Raw genomic sequence first — 16401 nt, forward strand, 5'->3', positions numbered from 1 at the left:
CAGGGAGGACAAGGGAGTCGTGCCCATGGCCGTACCCAACTCACAGCTGAGTTTCTATGACGAGGAGGGTCCGGAGAGGAATGGACTGCATTAATAATATCCAGTGTTTGTGGAACAGATGATGCTGGACACATAACAGACACTGATCCATTCACAGCTGGGCCGTGATGCTGGCCGAGTGGGTGTCGGTGCACAGAGCAGCCCTTGATAAAGGTCAAATGATATTCCAGAGTGAAGTCACCCAGTACAATGTAACAAACCTCACCCAATAAAACCCTGTTACTGAGATGTAGATGATGGTGCTACAATCTCACCAATAAGTAATCTGATCTGTAAATCAAGAGATAATTCAGCCCTTTACTGCAAATCCCTAAATATTCCCTAATAAAATATGAAAAAACTTCTGTGCAAATTGATTCTACAAGAAAAAAAAAAAAAATCTTTCCCTGTGTTTTCCGACGCAGGATGTCATTTAATTGTCCTTGAAGGTTTGTTTTCTGTGCATTCACAGATAAAATGTCCGCACTGTGCCGAGAACAGGTTGTGAAATGGTCCGAACTTTGGAAATGGTAAAAGAGGTGATCGAAGACTGACTTCATATCAGACAACCAACACCGCAGGAACCTTCATGGAGAACCTAGACCACAGTCTGTGGTGGTAGAACGGAGATGTGGTCCACCTCCGCCATCATGTAGAATCCCAAAAACTAGACTTCTAATGTTTCATCCACAATGATCCCGGGGTAGAAGTCCAGAGAAAAGGCCACCAACAAAATGTCACCATATTTGTAAATCCAGCTATAGGAAGTATTTGTTCCATCACTGCCTGGCAAGTCTGGTGTGTGTGGTCGGAAGTCATGATGACCAGGTTCATCCTCTGTTTATTAGTTCCCAGAAAATTTACTGAGTGACACATTCCAGAGGGTTGTCTACCATTTCACTGTCCATGTCTGGGTTCAACGTCTTCTTCTGTTCAATCTCCACCTGGCCAGAAAAGAAGAATGGTAATTACTGATGGCCCAATATATCAATTCATCAAAGTACAGATGCAGCGATTGTCATAAACCGCGTGAATGAGAATTTAGAGAAAAACAACAAATCCAACTGAGAGATCTGCTAAATTCACAGGCCTAGATTCACGTACGGCCGCCCTACGTTGCGCGGGCGTAGCGCATCGTATTTACGCTACGCCGCCGCAACTTAGAGAGGCAAGTGCTGTATTCACAAAGCACTTGCGTCCTAAGTTACGGTGGCGTAGCGTAAATGGGCCGGCGTAAGCGCGCATAATTTAAAGTAGGCTGGTAGGGGGCGTGTTGTATTTAAATGAGGCTTGACCCCATGTAGATGCATGGCCGAACGAACGGCGCATGCAGGCCCGGATTTACTCCCTTTGCCACCCCAAGGCCGGGTCCTTCAATGCCGCCCCTGCAGTGGGGGACATTATCCGCCAGGGGACTTTTTTTGGCAGGACACTGAGAAGTGGGGGGGTGCTGACATTGAGAGGCTGGGGGGGGGGCTTGCTGCTGAAAATTGCAGAAATTGAGAAGCGGGGGGTGTTCACCTCCTCTTCCCTCAGTTTTATCTCCTCTCACAATCTGTGACATGACAGGGGGGAGCTCCCGAAATGAAAGTGAAAGTGGTGAAAGTGTCCTCTCCTCTCAGCCACAGTGCCACCCCTGCACCCTGCACCCACTGCCGCCCCGAGGCCTGGCCTTGTTGGCCTTGTCTGGAACCCGGCCCTGCGTGCATGCTCAGTATCACGTCGTATTTACGCCCAAAGATACGTCGGCTCAATGCCTGTGACGTGAACGTAACTTACACACAGCCCTATTCGCGTACGACTTATGCAAACGACATAAAAAGATACGCTTGTTCCGACGTCCATACTTTGCATGGGATGCTCCACCCAGAGACATGCTTTATCTTTACGCCGGCGTATGTCTTACGTAAACGGCGTAACTAATTGCGACGGGCGTACGTACGATCGTGAAACGGAGTATCTTGCTCATTTACATATTCAACGCGGAAATCAAGGAAGCGCCACCTAGCGGCCAGCGTAATTATTGCAACCCAAGATACGACGGCGTAGGAGACTTATGCCGCTTGTATCTTGGCCAAATCTATGCGTAACTGATTCTATGAATCAGGCGCATAGATGCGACGGCTGCCATTCGGACTTACGACGGTGTATGTGGAGATACGCCGTCGTAAGTCTTTGTGAATCTGGGCCACAGTGTTCTGTGTACAGCACCACCGAATATGTCAGAGCTATAAACGTAGCATGTAACTGTGGTACAATGTTAGACTGTAAGCTCTTCTGCTGCAGAGATTGATGTGATTGGCCAAGTGTTCTTTGTACAGCACTGTGGAAAATGTCAGAGCTATATAAATGTATAATTATAGCGTAACTGTGGTGAGATATTAGAGTGTAAGCTCCTTCGCTGCAGACTGATGTGACTGGCTCAGTGTTCTCTGTCCAGCACCACAGAATATGCGAGACATATATAAATATATACAGTAATAAATAATAATAGTGTGTGACTTTGGGGGGTCATTAGAGTGTAAGCGCCTCTGCTGCAAAGACTGATGTAAATGGCTCAGTGTTCTCTGTACAGCACTACGGAATATGTTGGTGCTATATAAATGTTTAATAACTATAGCATGTTACTGTGGTACAACCTTAGACTGTAAGCTTCTCTGGTACAGAGACTGATGTGACTGGCTCAGTGTTCTCTGCACAGCACTGCAGTATATGTCAGAGCTATATAAATGTATAATAATAATAATAATAATAGTGTGTGACTGTGGTGAGATATTAGAGTGTAAGCTCCTCTGCTGCAAAGACTGAAGTGTCTGGCTCAGTGTTATATAAATGCATTATAATAATAATAATAATAATAATATTGTATGACTGTGAGTGTAAGCTCCTCTGACGCAAAGACGTGACTGGCTCAGTGTTCTCTGTACAGCACTATGGAATATGTCAGAGCTATATAAATGTATAATAATAATGGTGTGTAACTGTGGTGGGATGTTAGAAGGTAAGGTCTTCTGGTGCAGAGACTGATGTGACTGGCTCAGTGTTCTCTGTACAGCACTATGGAACATGTCGGTGCTATTTAAATGTTACATAACAGTAGCATGTAACTGTGGTACAACGTTAGACTGTAAGCTCTTCTGGTGCAGAGATTGATGTAAATGGCTCAGTGTTCTCTGCACATCACTGTGGTATATGTCAGAGCTATATAAATGTATAATAATAAGAGTGCGACTGTGGTGGGACTCTAGAGTGTAAGCTCCTCTGCTGCAGAGACTAACGTGACTGGCTCAGTGTTCTCTGTACAGCACTACGGCATATGTCAGAGCTATATAAATGTATATTAATAGGACAAGACCGTGGGGTAACATTAGAATGTAAGCTCTTCTGGTGCAGAGATTGATGTAAATGGCTCAGTGTTCTCTGTACAGCACTACGGCATATGTCAGAGCTATATAAATGTATAATAATAAGAGTGTGACTGTGGTGGGACTCTAGAGTGTAAGCCCCTCTGGTGCAGAGATGGATGTAAATGGCTCAGTGTTCTCTGTACAGCACTACGGCATATGTCAGAGCTATATAAATGTATATAGGACAAGACAGTGTGGTAACATTAGAATGTAAGCTCCTATGGTGCACAGACTGATGTGATTGGTTCAGTGTTCTCTGTACAGCACTACGGGATATGTCAGAGCTATATAAATGTATAATCATAATAGTGTGCGACTGCGGTGGGACATTAGAGTGTAAGCTCCTGTGCAAAGACTAATGTGAATTTTGCCTCCTTTTATATCATAATATTTTCCCCATAGGAAATAAATCTAATCAGGTCTCACCTTGTAGAGATAATGGGCGGAATAATTCACCCACTTTTTGATTTCTGTCCTGTCCTCCACAGAGATGGAACGCACAGCGATCTTTGATGCCGAGGCTGCTGGCATGTGGTATTCTACCTCCACGTGTTTTGCAAAGGTCCGTGGCACTTCCCGGTCAGATCCGAGCTCCAGGCGGCAGTAGAAGCAGTGGGGATGACCCGATCCTTAAAGGAACAACAGAAGTCAGTGATACTCTGCACAAAGGTATGATAAAATATTACAAGTTGTTTTTTTATTTTTATTTATTTTTTATGAACAATACAGGGATCTGTAAATAATCTTATCAGCAAATTATTAGTGTAGTTCAGCGGGAACACGGGGGAACACAGTTCTGGCACCTCCAACACTGAATGTATGTAATAGCAAGGGGTGCTGGGGTGAGAAAAGAGAAAAGGAGAGTAAGAATGAGAGAGAGAGAGGGGGGGGCAGGGAGAGGGGGAGAGATAGAGGGAGGGAGGAGAATAGGAGAGAGAGGGGTGGAGAGAAGGATGAGGGGAGGGGGGAGGTTGAGAGAGATAGATGGGAGGGAGGGAGAGATAGAGGGGAGAGAGACAGGAGAATAGGAGAAAGAGCAGGGAGGGAGAGATAGAGAGGAGAGAGAGAGGAGGGAGGGATAGAGAGAGGGGAGGGAGGGAGGGATAGAGAGAGGGGAGGGAGGGAGGGAGGGATAGAGAGAGGGGAGGGAGGGAGGTAGGGAGAGATAGAGGGGAGAGAGACAAGAGAATAGGAGAGAGAGAGGGGTGGGGAGGCGGGAGAGAGGGATGAAGGGAAGAAGAAAGAGGGGGAGGGGAGGGAGATATAGAGGGGAGAAAGAGGGAAAAAAGGAGAGAGCGAAAGAGGGAGAGGGATGGAGAGAGAGAGGGGGAGAGGAGGGGGTAGAGAGGGGAGAGGAGGGGGTAGAGAGGGGAGGGAGAAAAGGAGAGAGAGAGAATTATAGAGAGAGGGAAGGGGTGAGAGAGGAGAAAAGGGGAGAGAGAGAGAGGGGGGAGAAAAGGGAAGAGAGGGAGGGGAGAAAAGGGGGGAGAGAGGGAGCGGGAGAGAGAGGGAGTGGAGAGAGGGTAAAAGGGGAGAGAGAGGGGGGGGGGGAGAGGGAGAGGAGGGGGGAGAGGGAGAGGAGGGGGAGAGAGGGAGAGGAGGGGGGGAGAGAGGGAGGGAGATAAATAAAAACAAAAATCTATCTACACTGCTCTCTCTGTTCTCACGGAAAGGCTGAAATATTTAATAATACTTGTTTTTTCTGCATTGTGGGCATTTAAGAGGGTCTCCTGAGGTTATCTGTGAAAAAAAGCAAACGCTCATAACTGCCACTAAACGCGCATAAACGTGGTATGTAAAAGCGGCAAACCTGACGTTTTTAAACGTTGGTTACTAGCTGTCAGGTTTCCAGCATTCTGAAGAGGTTTTCAAACACCCTGTGTACATAAAGCCTTAAAGAAATGGGCTATGGCAGTGTATGGCAGTGTTTCTCAGCTCCAGTCCTCAAGACTCCCCAACAGGTCATGTTTTCAGGCTCTCCATTATTTTGCATATGTGATTTGATCAGTTTCACTGCCTTAGTAATTGCCACATCGGTTTCATCTGAGGGAAATACTGAAAACATGACCTGTTGGGGCGCCTTGAGGACTGGAGTTGAGAAACACTGGGCTATGGGACTGATCCTGTTATCTCAATAGCCAATCTGCAGGGATAATAAATATACTGCCTAGTATATAGATGACCACTAGAGGGAGACTTGCATTTCAGGAAAACAATTGGGTGTATGTGGGAATATGAACAGTCAATGTTAAATGAATCAGCCGGTGCAGGCTCACTCATGAAGAATGTATTCTTTGCTCCCTTTATGTAACCTTATAACTCTGCTTACTTTGTCAGAGACTAACACATTAGGCCTCACGGTCCTGGGTCATCTAAACTCTGACAATTATTGGTCTGTTAACTGCCTGACCCACTGTCTTTTGAAAGTGAATTACAGTTTCAGATAAGACCTACACATAAGAATGTAAACAGCTATTATGCACATTCAGGAGCTGGTGGATAGTGTGTTGACAGTACAGCAACCGTCACACATTAGATAACCTCTGACTGCTGACTCTCAAGTTGAAGAATCAGACTCAAAGTAAGTTAAAGCCCGAAGATGAGAGTCGGGCTTTAAGGATAAATACATACAAGTCTCAGGAGATTTACATACCAGAAATTAAAGTGTACTTGTAATACAAGTAGTAAATCAAGTATTGGCAGGAATCCCAGAACAAAGCTTCTCACCTGAGTTCTTATCTGGCAGTCTGTTTATCCTCCACACGATGGCGCTATAGGCATGTTCGTACTTGGCTGTTCCCAGTGTTACTCTCATGGCTGGCTCTGTCCCAGATAAGCTTGGAGAACCGAAGCTGGCCTCCCTGTTGACTTTCGCCTTCAAGGACTTCTCTCCCAATACACTGTCTCTCCGGAAATAGTTCACCCACTCTGGTGGTACTGGGTGCCGAATAGTGATGTTCTCACAAGGGACCTGCGACAGACTGTCTCTGTTGGAGGAGAAGCCCGAAGACATGACCAACCAACTCTGTAGCTCAACCTCGGCCCCACGAATGCAAGCCATGGTCCTGAGCGTGAAAGGCAAAGTCTTTTCAGAAAATATTGTCCTTACCCTCATTAGTTCAAACCTACAGGCATCCAACGGGGTGAACATCACCATTCTGGAGCTGGGAAATGCTTCCTCATCTACAGACGAGTGGAATTGGCAATCATGGAGTCTCACCCACTTGGTGGTAGTGGTTGGCATAATGTCATGTCTGGAAACAACTTCATTGCCTTTAATAAGGATGTCATTAAGCCCTAGGCTACAGTCCGCCATACCTGAGATAAAGCTAAGAACTTGGACGCGTGTGACCACAGAGTGTTCGAGAAGCTGGCTTTCCCCCTTACCAAGGATTCCACGGAATTCATCTTTCACGTCCACAGTGATCTCCTCCTCTATGTAATTTTGGTGCACAGTGCTAAGGTCTACTATGGCCGGAAGGCGGAAGAGGACATCCTGGACAGAGGCGGTCATGCTTATGAAGTCTGAATAGTCTGTTGTCCCCAGTTTGACCACCTGCTCTCTCTCCCCTGTGTGACTGACCAGAGGCATTGGCTGGTACTTGCGTTTCTCTTTGTACAGCACCCGGTCAATACGGACAGTGTGAATCCTGCCATTTTCATCATAGTTTTGAAGTTTAGAATCTGCAATCTCATGGTTGACTTCTAATTTAAATTCCCTAAAAGGCTTTTCCAAACCCTTTTCATAAAAGAGCTGCAGAAACCCAGCTTCGGTGACTTTGACGTAGATAGGGCCCCAGTGCCTAGAGGACATAATGTTCTTTTTCTCCGGAATCCTAAGCATCATTGGCCAGCCATCCTTTGGCTGGGGCTTGGTAAAAGTCAAACAAGGGCCAAGGGGTTCATCGTATTTCAGAGGGTCGTCTGGCAGAGTGGGGCTACCAGGGGAATCTGGGTCTTCAATCTGAATCTGTTTGAGATGTTCTACAGCATCAGCTTGCAAAGCCTTCTTTCTGTAATCCTCAAACTGATCGGTATCGAGTTCTTCAGCAAGAAGGGAAATGGAATTCCTTTGGCTTGAGTCCGGGCCACTGGATACCGAAGAGTGTTGAGAACGCCGTTCTTGCTCCTCAAACCACGAGCTGAACGGATTGATTGGTGACGGCTGGACATCTTTCAGGGACTCATCTAAAAACGGGTTGGGAGCCTTTGTTGGGGTGGAATTTAACGAGAGCTGCCTGTGCAAAGATGAAATGTCAAGCCTTTGTGTCCTGTTTAGGTCAACAAATGAGCTCTTAGGCCTTTCCCTTTTTTTTAAGGCTCCAACAGGTTTAGAGACAAAGTCCGTTGTTGAAGGAGATTTTGGGCTCTCTGGTGGTTTTTGAGGAACGTCCCTTGGGGAAGATGGAGCAGTTTCATCTTCAAAAGTGACCCAACTGGGAAAACGAGAAGTGGTTCCGGTGTGACCATTAACTGGACAAGTGTTGGATGGCCAACCGACGGTCTCCATGTCTAGCTCATCATCATCTTGGAGAGAAGAGTTATCTGAAGGATGAAAAAAAATATTAAAGATATAACATGAGGCAACAAAGATGAGAGTAAAGTGTCAAAAAATGTCTACTAATGGAAACTTTATAGGAATAAAAAAGTAGGTAAAAGTTGATATGGAACTCTAGCCAGGAATGTTTGATGCAGGTCATGGCCATTCCCCTTCCTGAGCATGTCATAGCTGAGCAGCTTCTATGATGCAGTAGAGGGATATAAAAAGAGACACTTAAAGGTGTCATTCCCAAGACTTTAAAATTGGCTGCACTCCCACCGCAAATCAAAACAGTTATATATAGTGATGCCGACGGCCTTTACAAATGTCTTACCTTTTAATGAGCTCTTTGACGTCCTGCAGGCTGCGTACTATATAAACAGGACGCCTGTGTTTTTTTGCATGCTGCTTCCCAGAATCTCTGGGGCTGAGAATCGGCATTGGCGCTGACCGCACAACGGCCGGAACCAGGAAAAGGCTGAGATAAGAGTCTCGCAACCCTCAGCTGCAGGAAGAACCCCTGACACTTACACCCAACTCCCTTAACCCTTTACACTAAAGCACTGGCACAAAAATAAAACAAAACAAGAGCACACCAGTAAGACCCATTTTACACTGAAGTGCCGCTAAAACGCCGATTATTTTTGTGGTGCCTTTGCGGCGGTTTTTGGGCGCTAGCTGGTCACTTTTTTTAAAGGTCTCGTGACAACGGGACCTTAAAAAAACAAAACAATAAAGACCGATCTTTATGCCGCTTTCTAAACGCTTTTGCAGCGTTTTTTGGGCGCTAGCAGGTCGCTTTTTTTAAAGGTCTCGTGACAACAGGACCTTAAAAAAAACAAAAACAATAAAGACCGATCTTTGTGCCACTTTCTAAACACTTTTGCAGCGTTTTTTGGGCGCTAGCGGGTCACTTTTTTTTAAAGGTCACGTACAACAGGACCTTAAAAAAAAAAAAAAACGTTAGAAGCGCTACCCATTAATTTTAATGAACAGGGGCATGTTTGGAGCACTATTTACAGTATGCTCCAAAGATGCTGCTTGCAGGACTTTTTCTACCATCCCGCAAGCGCACCGCCCTAGCGTGAAAGCACACATTCAAATGAATATAAGGGCAGTTTTCAGGCGCTTTTCCGGCGCTATTTTCAGCGCCTGAAAACTGCCTCAGTGTGAAAGGGGTTGTAGTGTGCACAAAACACCCTTTAATCAATAAATTGTAGACAACTTACAAAGTAACTGGATCAGAGCATACTGTATAACCAGGAGCATCAAATCCTTTTGGATGTCAAGTCCCTAGTGCAGATCCAAAAACGACCACTTCCAACAGCCGCCAAAATGGGGACACCCGATGTCAGGGAAGACTCTAATGGGGACACTTGATGTAAGGGGGGACTCTGATGGGGACACTTGATGTAAGGGGGGACTCTGATGGGGACACTTGATGTAAGGGGGGACTCTGATGGGGACACTTGATGTAAGGGGGGACTCTGATGGGGACACTTGATGTAAGGCGAGTACTCTGATGGGGACAGCTGATGTAAGGGGCGACTCTGATGGGAAATTCGATGCAAGGGGGGACCCATTCATACAGGGCCGGACTGGCCTAGCGGGACAGCGGGAAATATCCCGGTAGGCTGGCTGCTGTGAACAGGACTCGGGGCTGGATGAGGAAATAAATTCCAGCAGCAGAGCGGAGGTCTGGAGGAGCACGTGACTATCGTGCGGCAGGCACTGTCAGGTCTGTGTGCTGTGGAGGAGGATAATGCAGGAGGGAACACATACTGGGTGTTCTCTGGCCACTGGCCAGTCATTTCTCTTGTAGGGAACCCACAGCCAATAGCGCTGCATAAAGGAGTTCAAGGGAGGACCTGCTCCTCCTCCGGTCCATCCACAGCCAATCAGCAGGCAGTGTAGCTCTTCCCCCGCTCACATTTGATTGTAAGTGTTGGAGTGAGGCTGAATGGGGCACGCTAGGAGGGAGATGCAGGAAAGGAAAGGTAGGATGACAACAATCCATGTTCTGCAGCCTCAGGACACACAAATCTGAACAGTAACATGTTGCTGGCCGGCTGCAGTGTCTTTCAGATATGTGATCAGGCAGTGTGCAGGTTATCAATCAGCCTCCCCACACACACACCTCTTGTCTCCCTGTTTCTGCCTATAACCTGACCTGCACATTGTCTGATCACACTGATAAGATCTCTGGAAGACGCTGCAGCAGTGTTCTATGAGACCAGGGACACATTTAACCATTTCAGACTATAATCAGCTATCTAGGCAGAGCTCTGTGTGTGCTGCACACATTGTTTGATAGGAGTTTGTTTTTGTTGGAGGATTTACTGCTGGATGAGGCTAAAAGCTTAACAGACCAATTAACTGGTTACTGTCCTCCATTAATCCTGAGCAGTTCAGTTTTTGCAAGAGAATTTGTATTTTAGAAATTGGATGTGATTATTTCTTCTGTCACTTGGTTGTACTTTCAAAGGATAAAGACTGCCTTGATCCTGCAGAGATAGTTTAAATAGAGTGGAGCAACCCTGCAATACTATATACAGTACCTGTACATTGAGTTCATCTTTAAATGCAGCCTCTGACCATCTCCTGAATCAATCATGTCTGCAATCCTTAACCGTCCCCTGTACCATGTCTGCAATCTCTGACATTCTCCTGTACTATAATCTGCAGTCTCTGACCATCTCCTGTCCTGTAACTACAGTCTCTGACCATCTCCTGTAATATATATCTGCAGTCTCTGACCATCTCCTGTAATATATATCTGCAGTCTCTGACCATCTCCTGTAATATATATCTGCAGTCTCTGACCATCTCCTGTCCTGTAACTACAGTCTCTGACCATCTCCTGTAATATATATCTGTAGTCTCTGACCATCTCCTGTAATATATATCTGCAGTCTCTGACCATCTCCTGTAATATATATCTGTAGTCTCTGACCATCTCCTGTAATATATATCTGCAGTCTCTGACCATCTCCTGTAATATATATCTGCAGTCTCTGACCATCTCCTGTAATATATATCTGCAGTCTCTGACCATCTCCTGTCCTGTAACTACAGTCTCTGACCATCTCCTGTAATATATATCTGCAGTCTCTGACCATCTCCTGTAATATATATCTGCAGTCTCTGACCATCTCCTGTAATATATATCTGCAGTCTCTGACCATCTCCTGTAATATATATCTGCAGTCTCTGACCATCTCCTGTAATGTCTGCAATCCCTGCAGGAGAGGGTACACATATGATACACACACACTGTACACACTTCCTCATCTGCCACAGCAGAATTATATTAGAGCCCCCAGTACAGAATGAGGATGCTTTATGGTGGGTGCTATGGCCATGGCACATTTTACATTGAAATCCATCCTCCCCCATAAGACAATCATTCATTGGGTGCAATATACATATAGGTGTAAATACATACACTGTGCGTGTGTGTGTGTGTTTAGATATAGAGTTGAGAGAGGAAAAAAACAAGGAGTAAGAGAAGGAATTAAAAGAGGGGGATAAAGAAAGAAAACGAGTGAGAAAGAAGATGAAAGATGGATAAAGAGCGATAGATAGGGGGTGGGGACAAGACATTAGGATAGAGAGAGATAAAAGTTAAAGAAAGGAGAACAAAGAGAAAGAGTGGTACATCCTAATGCCACGTACACACGGTCTGATGGACCGTTTTCATCAGACTAACCGATCGTGTGTGGCCCCCATCAGTTTTTTATCCATCAGTTAAAAAAATAGGAGCTTTGTTTTAAAATTACCTGATGGTTAACTAACCGATAGAAAAAAACGATCGTCTGTGGGCACGTCCATCAGTTAAAAATCCACGCATGCTCAGAATCAAGTCGATGCATGTTCGGAAGCATTGAACTTAATTTTTTTTTTTCAGCACGTCGTAGTGTTTTACGTCACCGCGTTCTGACACAATCGTTTTTTTAACTGATGGTGTGTAGGCACGACTGATGAGCTTCAGCTTCATCGGATATCTGATGAAAAATCCATCAGACCGTTTTCATTGGATGAACCGATCGTGTGTACAGGGCATAAGGGGTTTAATACTGTACGAGTGGAAGGGACTCGGCATGCTAAATGTCCGCGGGTTAGGGGTGCAAATTACTTGCCTTGGGTGCTGACAACCCCCGCTACGCCACTGGGGCTGCTATGAAAGAATTTCCAGGGCTGGTTTTTATGCCCAGTCCGGCCCTGCATTCATATATAGACCTAATATTCTTTTCAGCCCACAATTATTATTGCACTTTTTAATGTGGTCCTCGTAATGAAAAGTTTGGCGCCCCCTGCTTTAGACCTTTTGTACTACATATTTGTAGGTGGATGTAATGAAGATTGTACAATCTGAGTGTAATGTGCGCGTGTGCGCAGCGACTCAGGAGAACAATGATCGCGGCTGTCACAGAGCTGAAGGACGCTCCTAGTTGGGGATCACAGATACAATGACATCCTTTCCGATTGTCACTTTATTAAAGGACACACGGAAGTGATGAGGGACAGCAGATTTGGTGACAGCAGCGTTGGCGGCGGAGGCGTGACTCCCGTTTCCGTGTCTGTTTACAGATGGGACATGAAATGCTGAGCGATGACTGAGATCTGAGACAGCTGCTCCTGTTTAGAAACCCATCTGTGGATCAGACCCAATTTTTGGTATAAATAGATTGTCAGCTTCAAGGATTACAGAAAGGGACCTCCCCCATCACACGGGAGATACAAGACTCATGGATCAGTGAGATCAGTCGTAACATTGTATAAGAAAAAATCAAATCTGACTTCCAGCCTTCCCCTCAGTCTAGCTTCTCTCCTGGGCTGAAATGGTTTACTGTGATTTCCTGCACACTGTGAGCTTCTTACAATGTGCATTAGAAGCTACAGCAACACACCTCATTTCCTGGCTGGAGGACTTCCAGCATCACCCTTACTGTCCCTGGCCCACCCCTTTCAATCATTGGATTGCAGTTTTTTTCAATCATGGAGGCTCAGCATCACATTTAAGCATGACCTAGGGCAGTCGGCATGCAAATTCAGCGTGCCTAGAAATGCCAACTCCTCCAGACTCACCTCCACCCATATTGGCATTGCATAGCTCCAGAGGCGTTGCAAGGGGGGTGCGGTCCGCACCGGGTGACACCCGCTAGAGGGGTGACACCATCCCGTTTTTTTTTTATTCTTTATTTTTTTTTTAGCCGACATGCCCAGCCTGCCCTGTGCAATCCCAGCCTGCCATGTACCACCCCAGCCTGCTCTGTGCCACCCCAGCCTGCCCTATACCACCCCAGCCTGCCCTGTATCACCCAGCCTGCCTGTACCACCCCAGCCTGCCCTATACCACCCCAGCCTGCCCTATACCACCCCAAACAGCCCTGTACCACCCCAGCCTGCCCTGTACCACCCAGCCTGCCCTGTACCACCCCAGCCTGCCCTGTACCACCCCAAACTTTCCCATGCCACCCGACTTGCCCTGTGCCACCCTAACTTGCCCTGTACCACCCCAATCTGCCCTATGCCACCATAACTTGCCCTATACCACCCCAATGCCACCCTAACTTTCCCTGTACCACTCCAACCTTTCCCATGCCATCCCAACTTGCCCTATGCCACCCTAACTTGCACTATACCACCCAACCTTCCCTGTACCACCCTAACTTGCCCTATACCACCCCAACCTGCCCTATGCAACCCTAACTTGCCCTATACCACCCCAAACTACCCTATATCACCCCAACATGCCCTACACCACCTTAACCTGTCCTATACCACCCCACTACACCAACCTGTGACTATACCACTCTATACTGCCCTATACTATCATTTACAGGGGCTGGTTTGGGGTGCGCCCCGTGCCCATGCGCTGCCTGCTTGGTGCTGGGCAGCCTAGACAGAGGGGGGGTGACACCATGTTTTACCGCACCGGGTGACACCAACCCTAGTGACGCCACTGCATAGCTCCCAACTGTCCCTGATTTGGAGCAATGTCCCTCATTCCTCCTCCTTTGTCCCTCATTTTGGTCTGATCTATATGGTTGTATATAAAATGCACTTTTTATCTATCAAAAAGTGTTTCCCAGTGCTAAATCTTAATTTGTTGTACAATTCTCCGTTAAAGGGGTGTGGCAATGGGGGTGTGTCCTATGCCTGCATACTTTTGCAGATAGGTGTCCCTCATTCCCATCTCAAAAAGTTGGGAGGTATGCCGACACAGGTCGGCGCTCCATTAAAGATCTGAGGTATCCTATGAGATCAAATGTCTAAAAAGCAGGCCAACAGGTATACTGGCGCGTTTCATCTGCTCCAGGCCTTACTCCTAGCTCATTTTACTGCTTGCATCTGGGTTGAGGGCTCCTAAGAGGAGTACTGAGGCTGGGTGCTGTAATGTGTACAGTACCCTACTAGCCCCTCCCAGCATTTATATTCTGCTATCAGAATACAATGACACAGGAGGGGGATTGCCGCATCCACATCGAATGTGAGGATGGTGAATCAAATCAGGTTATTTTTGGTCAGTCCATTGGCTGAATGAAACAAACAGAACCATGTATGACCAGCTTTACAACACTCACTGCTCAGTGAAGCCTTCTATGTTGCCCAAACATGTAGTTAGACTTGTTTTGCTTGATCGCTGTTCCTTCGCGGGAAACCTTCCGGGAAAATCTCTACACCCAGGTATGTTAACTACTTGCCGACCAGCCGCCGCAGTTCTACGGCGACAGGTCGGCTCCCCTGTGCGATAGCCCGTACTATAACGTTGGCTCTCTAAGCGGCCACTAGGGGCGCGTGCGCGCCCCCCGCTCGTCTCTGACTCCCGTGTGCGTGCCCCGCGGGCGCGATCGCCACCGAAAAACCCGCGATTGCTCGTTACAGAGCGAGGACCGGGAGCTGTGTGTGGAAGGGGAGAAATGCCTGACCGTCTGTTCATACAAACGTTTATTGCATTTTTTTTTTACAGGAAATATGTAGAAGAATAGGTATCGGCCCAAACTGAGTATTTTTTTTTTATATTTTTGGGGGATATTTATTATAGCAAAAAGTAAAAAATATTCATTTTTTTCAAAATTGTCGCTCTATTTTTGTTTATAACGCAAAAACTAAAAACCGCAGAGGTGATCAAATACCACCAAAAGAAAGCTCTATTTGTGGGGAAAAAAGGACGCCAATTTTGTTTGGGAGCCACGTCGCATGACCGCGCAATTGTCAGTTAAAGCGACGCAGTGCCGAATCGCAAAAAGTGCTCTGGTCTTTGACCAGCAATATGGTCTGATGGGTTAAGTGGTTAAAGAGTCAGTCCACCCAAAAGTTGCATATAAAGGTAGAGCGTGGTATGCTGAGTCGGCCCTTACTTCTTATATGTCTTGGATACTTTAACCCCACCAATGTTTCTACACAACTAGGATTTTTTTTGTGTGCTCCGGCATACCGTGGGGTGTCCTTGCCCACCTGTGTGTGCGTTCTTATGAACTTCTGTTACATTCTTCATAATATCAAGCAAAAAACAAGGATGGTGGGAACCCCTTATAATGGGTACAGCGGGTGTACAGACTAGGGAACTCAGCACAGAGATGGTGGGAACCCCTAATAATTGGTACAGTGGGTGTACAGACCCGGGAACTAAACACAGGGAAGGTGGGAACCCCTTATAATGGGCACAGCAGGTGTATAGACCTAGGAACTCAGCACATAGATGGTGGGAATCTCTCATAATGGGCACATCAGGTGTACAGACCCGGGAACTCAACACAGGGATGGTGGGAACTCCTCATAATGGGTACAGCCGTTGTGCAGACCCGGGAACTCAGCCCAGGGATGGTTAAAACACCTCATAATGGGCAAAACAGGTGTACAGACCCAGGAACTAAGCACAGGGATGGTGGGAACCCTCATAATGGGCACAGCAGGTGTGCAGACCTGCAAACTCGGCACAGGGATGGTGGGAACCCTCATAATGGGTACAGCAGTTGTGCAGACCTGGGAACTCAGCCCAGGGATGGTTAAAACCCCTCATAATGGGCAAAACAGGTGTACAGACCCAGGAACTAAGCACAGGGATGGTGGGAACCCTCATAATGGGCACAGCAGGTGTACAGACCCGGGAACTCAGCACAGGAATGGTGGGAACCCTCATAATGGGCACAGCAGGTGGACAGACCCAGGAACTCAGCACAGGGAAGGTGGGAACCCATCATAATGGGCACAACAGGTGGACAGACCCAGGAACTCAGCATAGGGAAGGTGGGAACCCTTCATAATGGGCACAGCAGGTGGACAGACCCAGGAACTCAGCATAGGGAAGGTGGGAACCCTCATAATGGGCACAACAGGTGGACAGACCCAGGAACTCAGCATAGGGAAGGTGGGAACCCTTCATAATAGGCACAACTGGTGGACAGACCC

The 16401-nt window shown here is 46.8% G+C and overlaps 1 protein-coding gene across 6 annotated transcripts in view; it reads right to left on the bottom strand.

Annotated features, from left to right (window-relative positions):
* Positions 1–337: 337 nt before the first annotated feature.
* Positions 338–16401, bottom strand: part of STON2 (stonin 2) — a 90305-nt gene continuing 74241 nt past the window's right edge. For 5 of the 6 annotated variants that reach the window (XM_040332159.1, XM_040332160.1, XM_040332161.1 and 2 more), the window contains 3 exons: positions 6174–7991; positions 3873–4075; positions 338–983 (listed from right to left, as the gene is read on the bottom strand). In XM_040332159.1, the coding sequence (XP_040188093.1) occupies positions 900–983; positions 3873–4075; positions 6174–7991 (2105 nt within the window). In that variant the 3' untranslated portion in view covers positions 338–899. Of the gene's footprint in view, positions 984–3872; positions 4076–6173; positions 7992–8320; positions 8346–16401 lie in introns of those variants that run through there. The other variant, XM_040332165.1, reaches the window with a different exon arrangement.

Source organism: Rana temporaria, chromosome 13 (assembly GCF_905171775.1).
Source record: "Rana temporaria chromosome 13, aRanTem1.1, whole genome shotgun sequence".
NCBI lineage: Eukaryota > Metazoa > Chordata > Amphibia > Anura > Ranidae > Rana > Rana temporaria.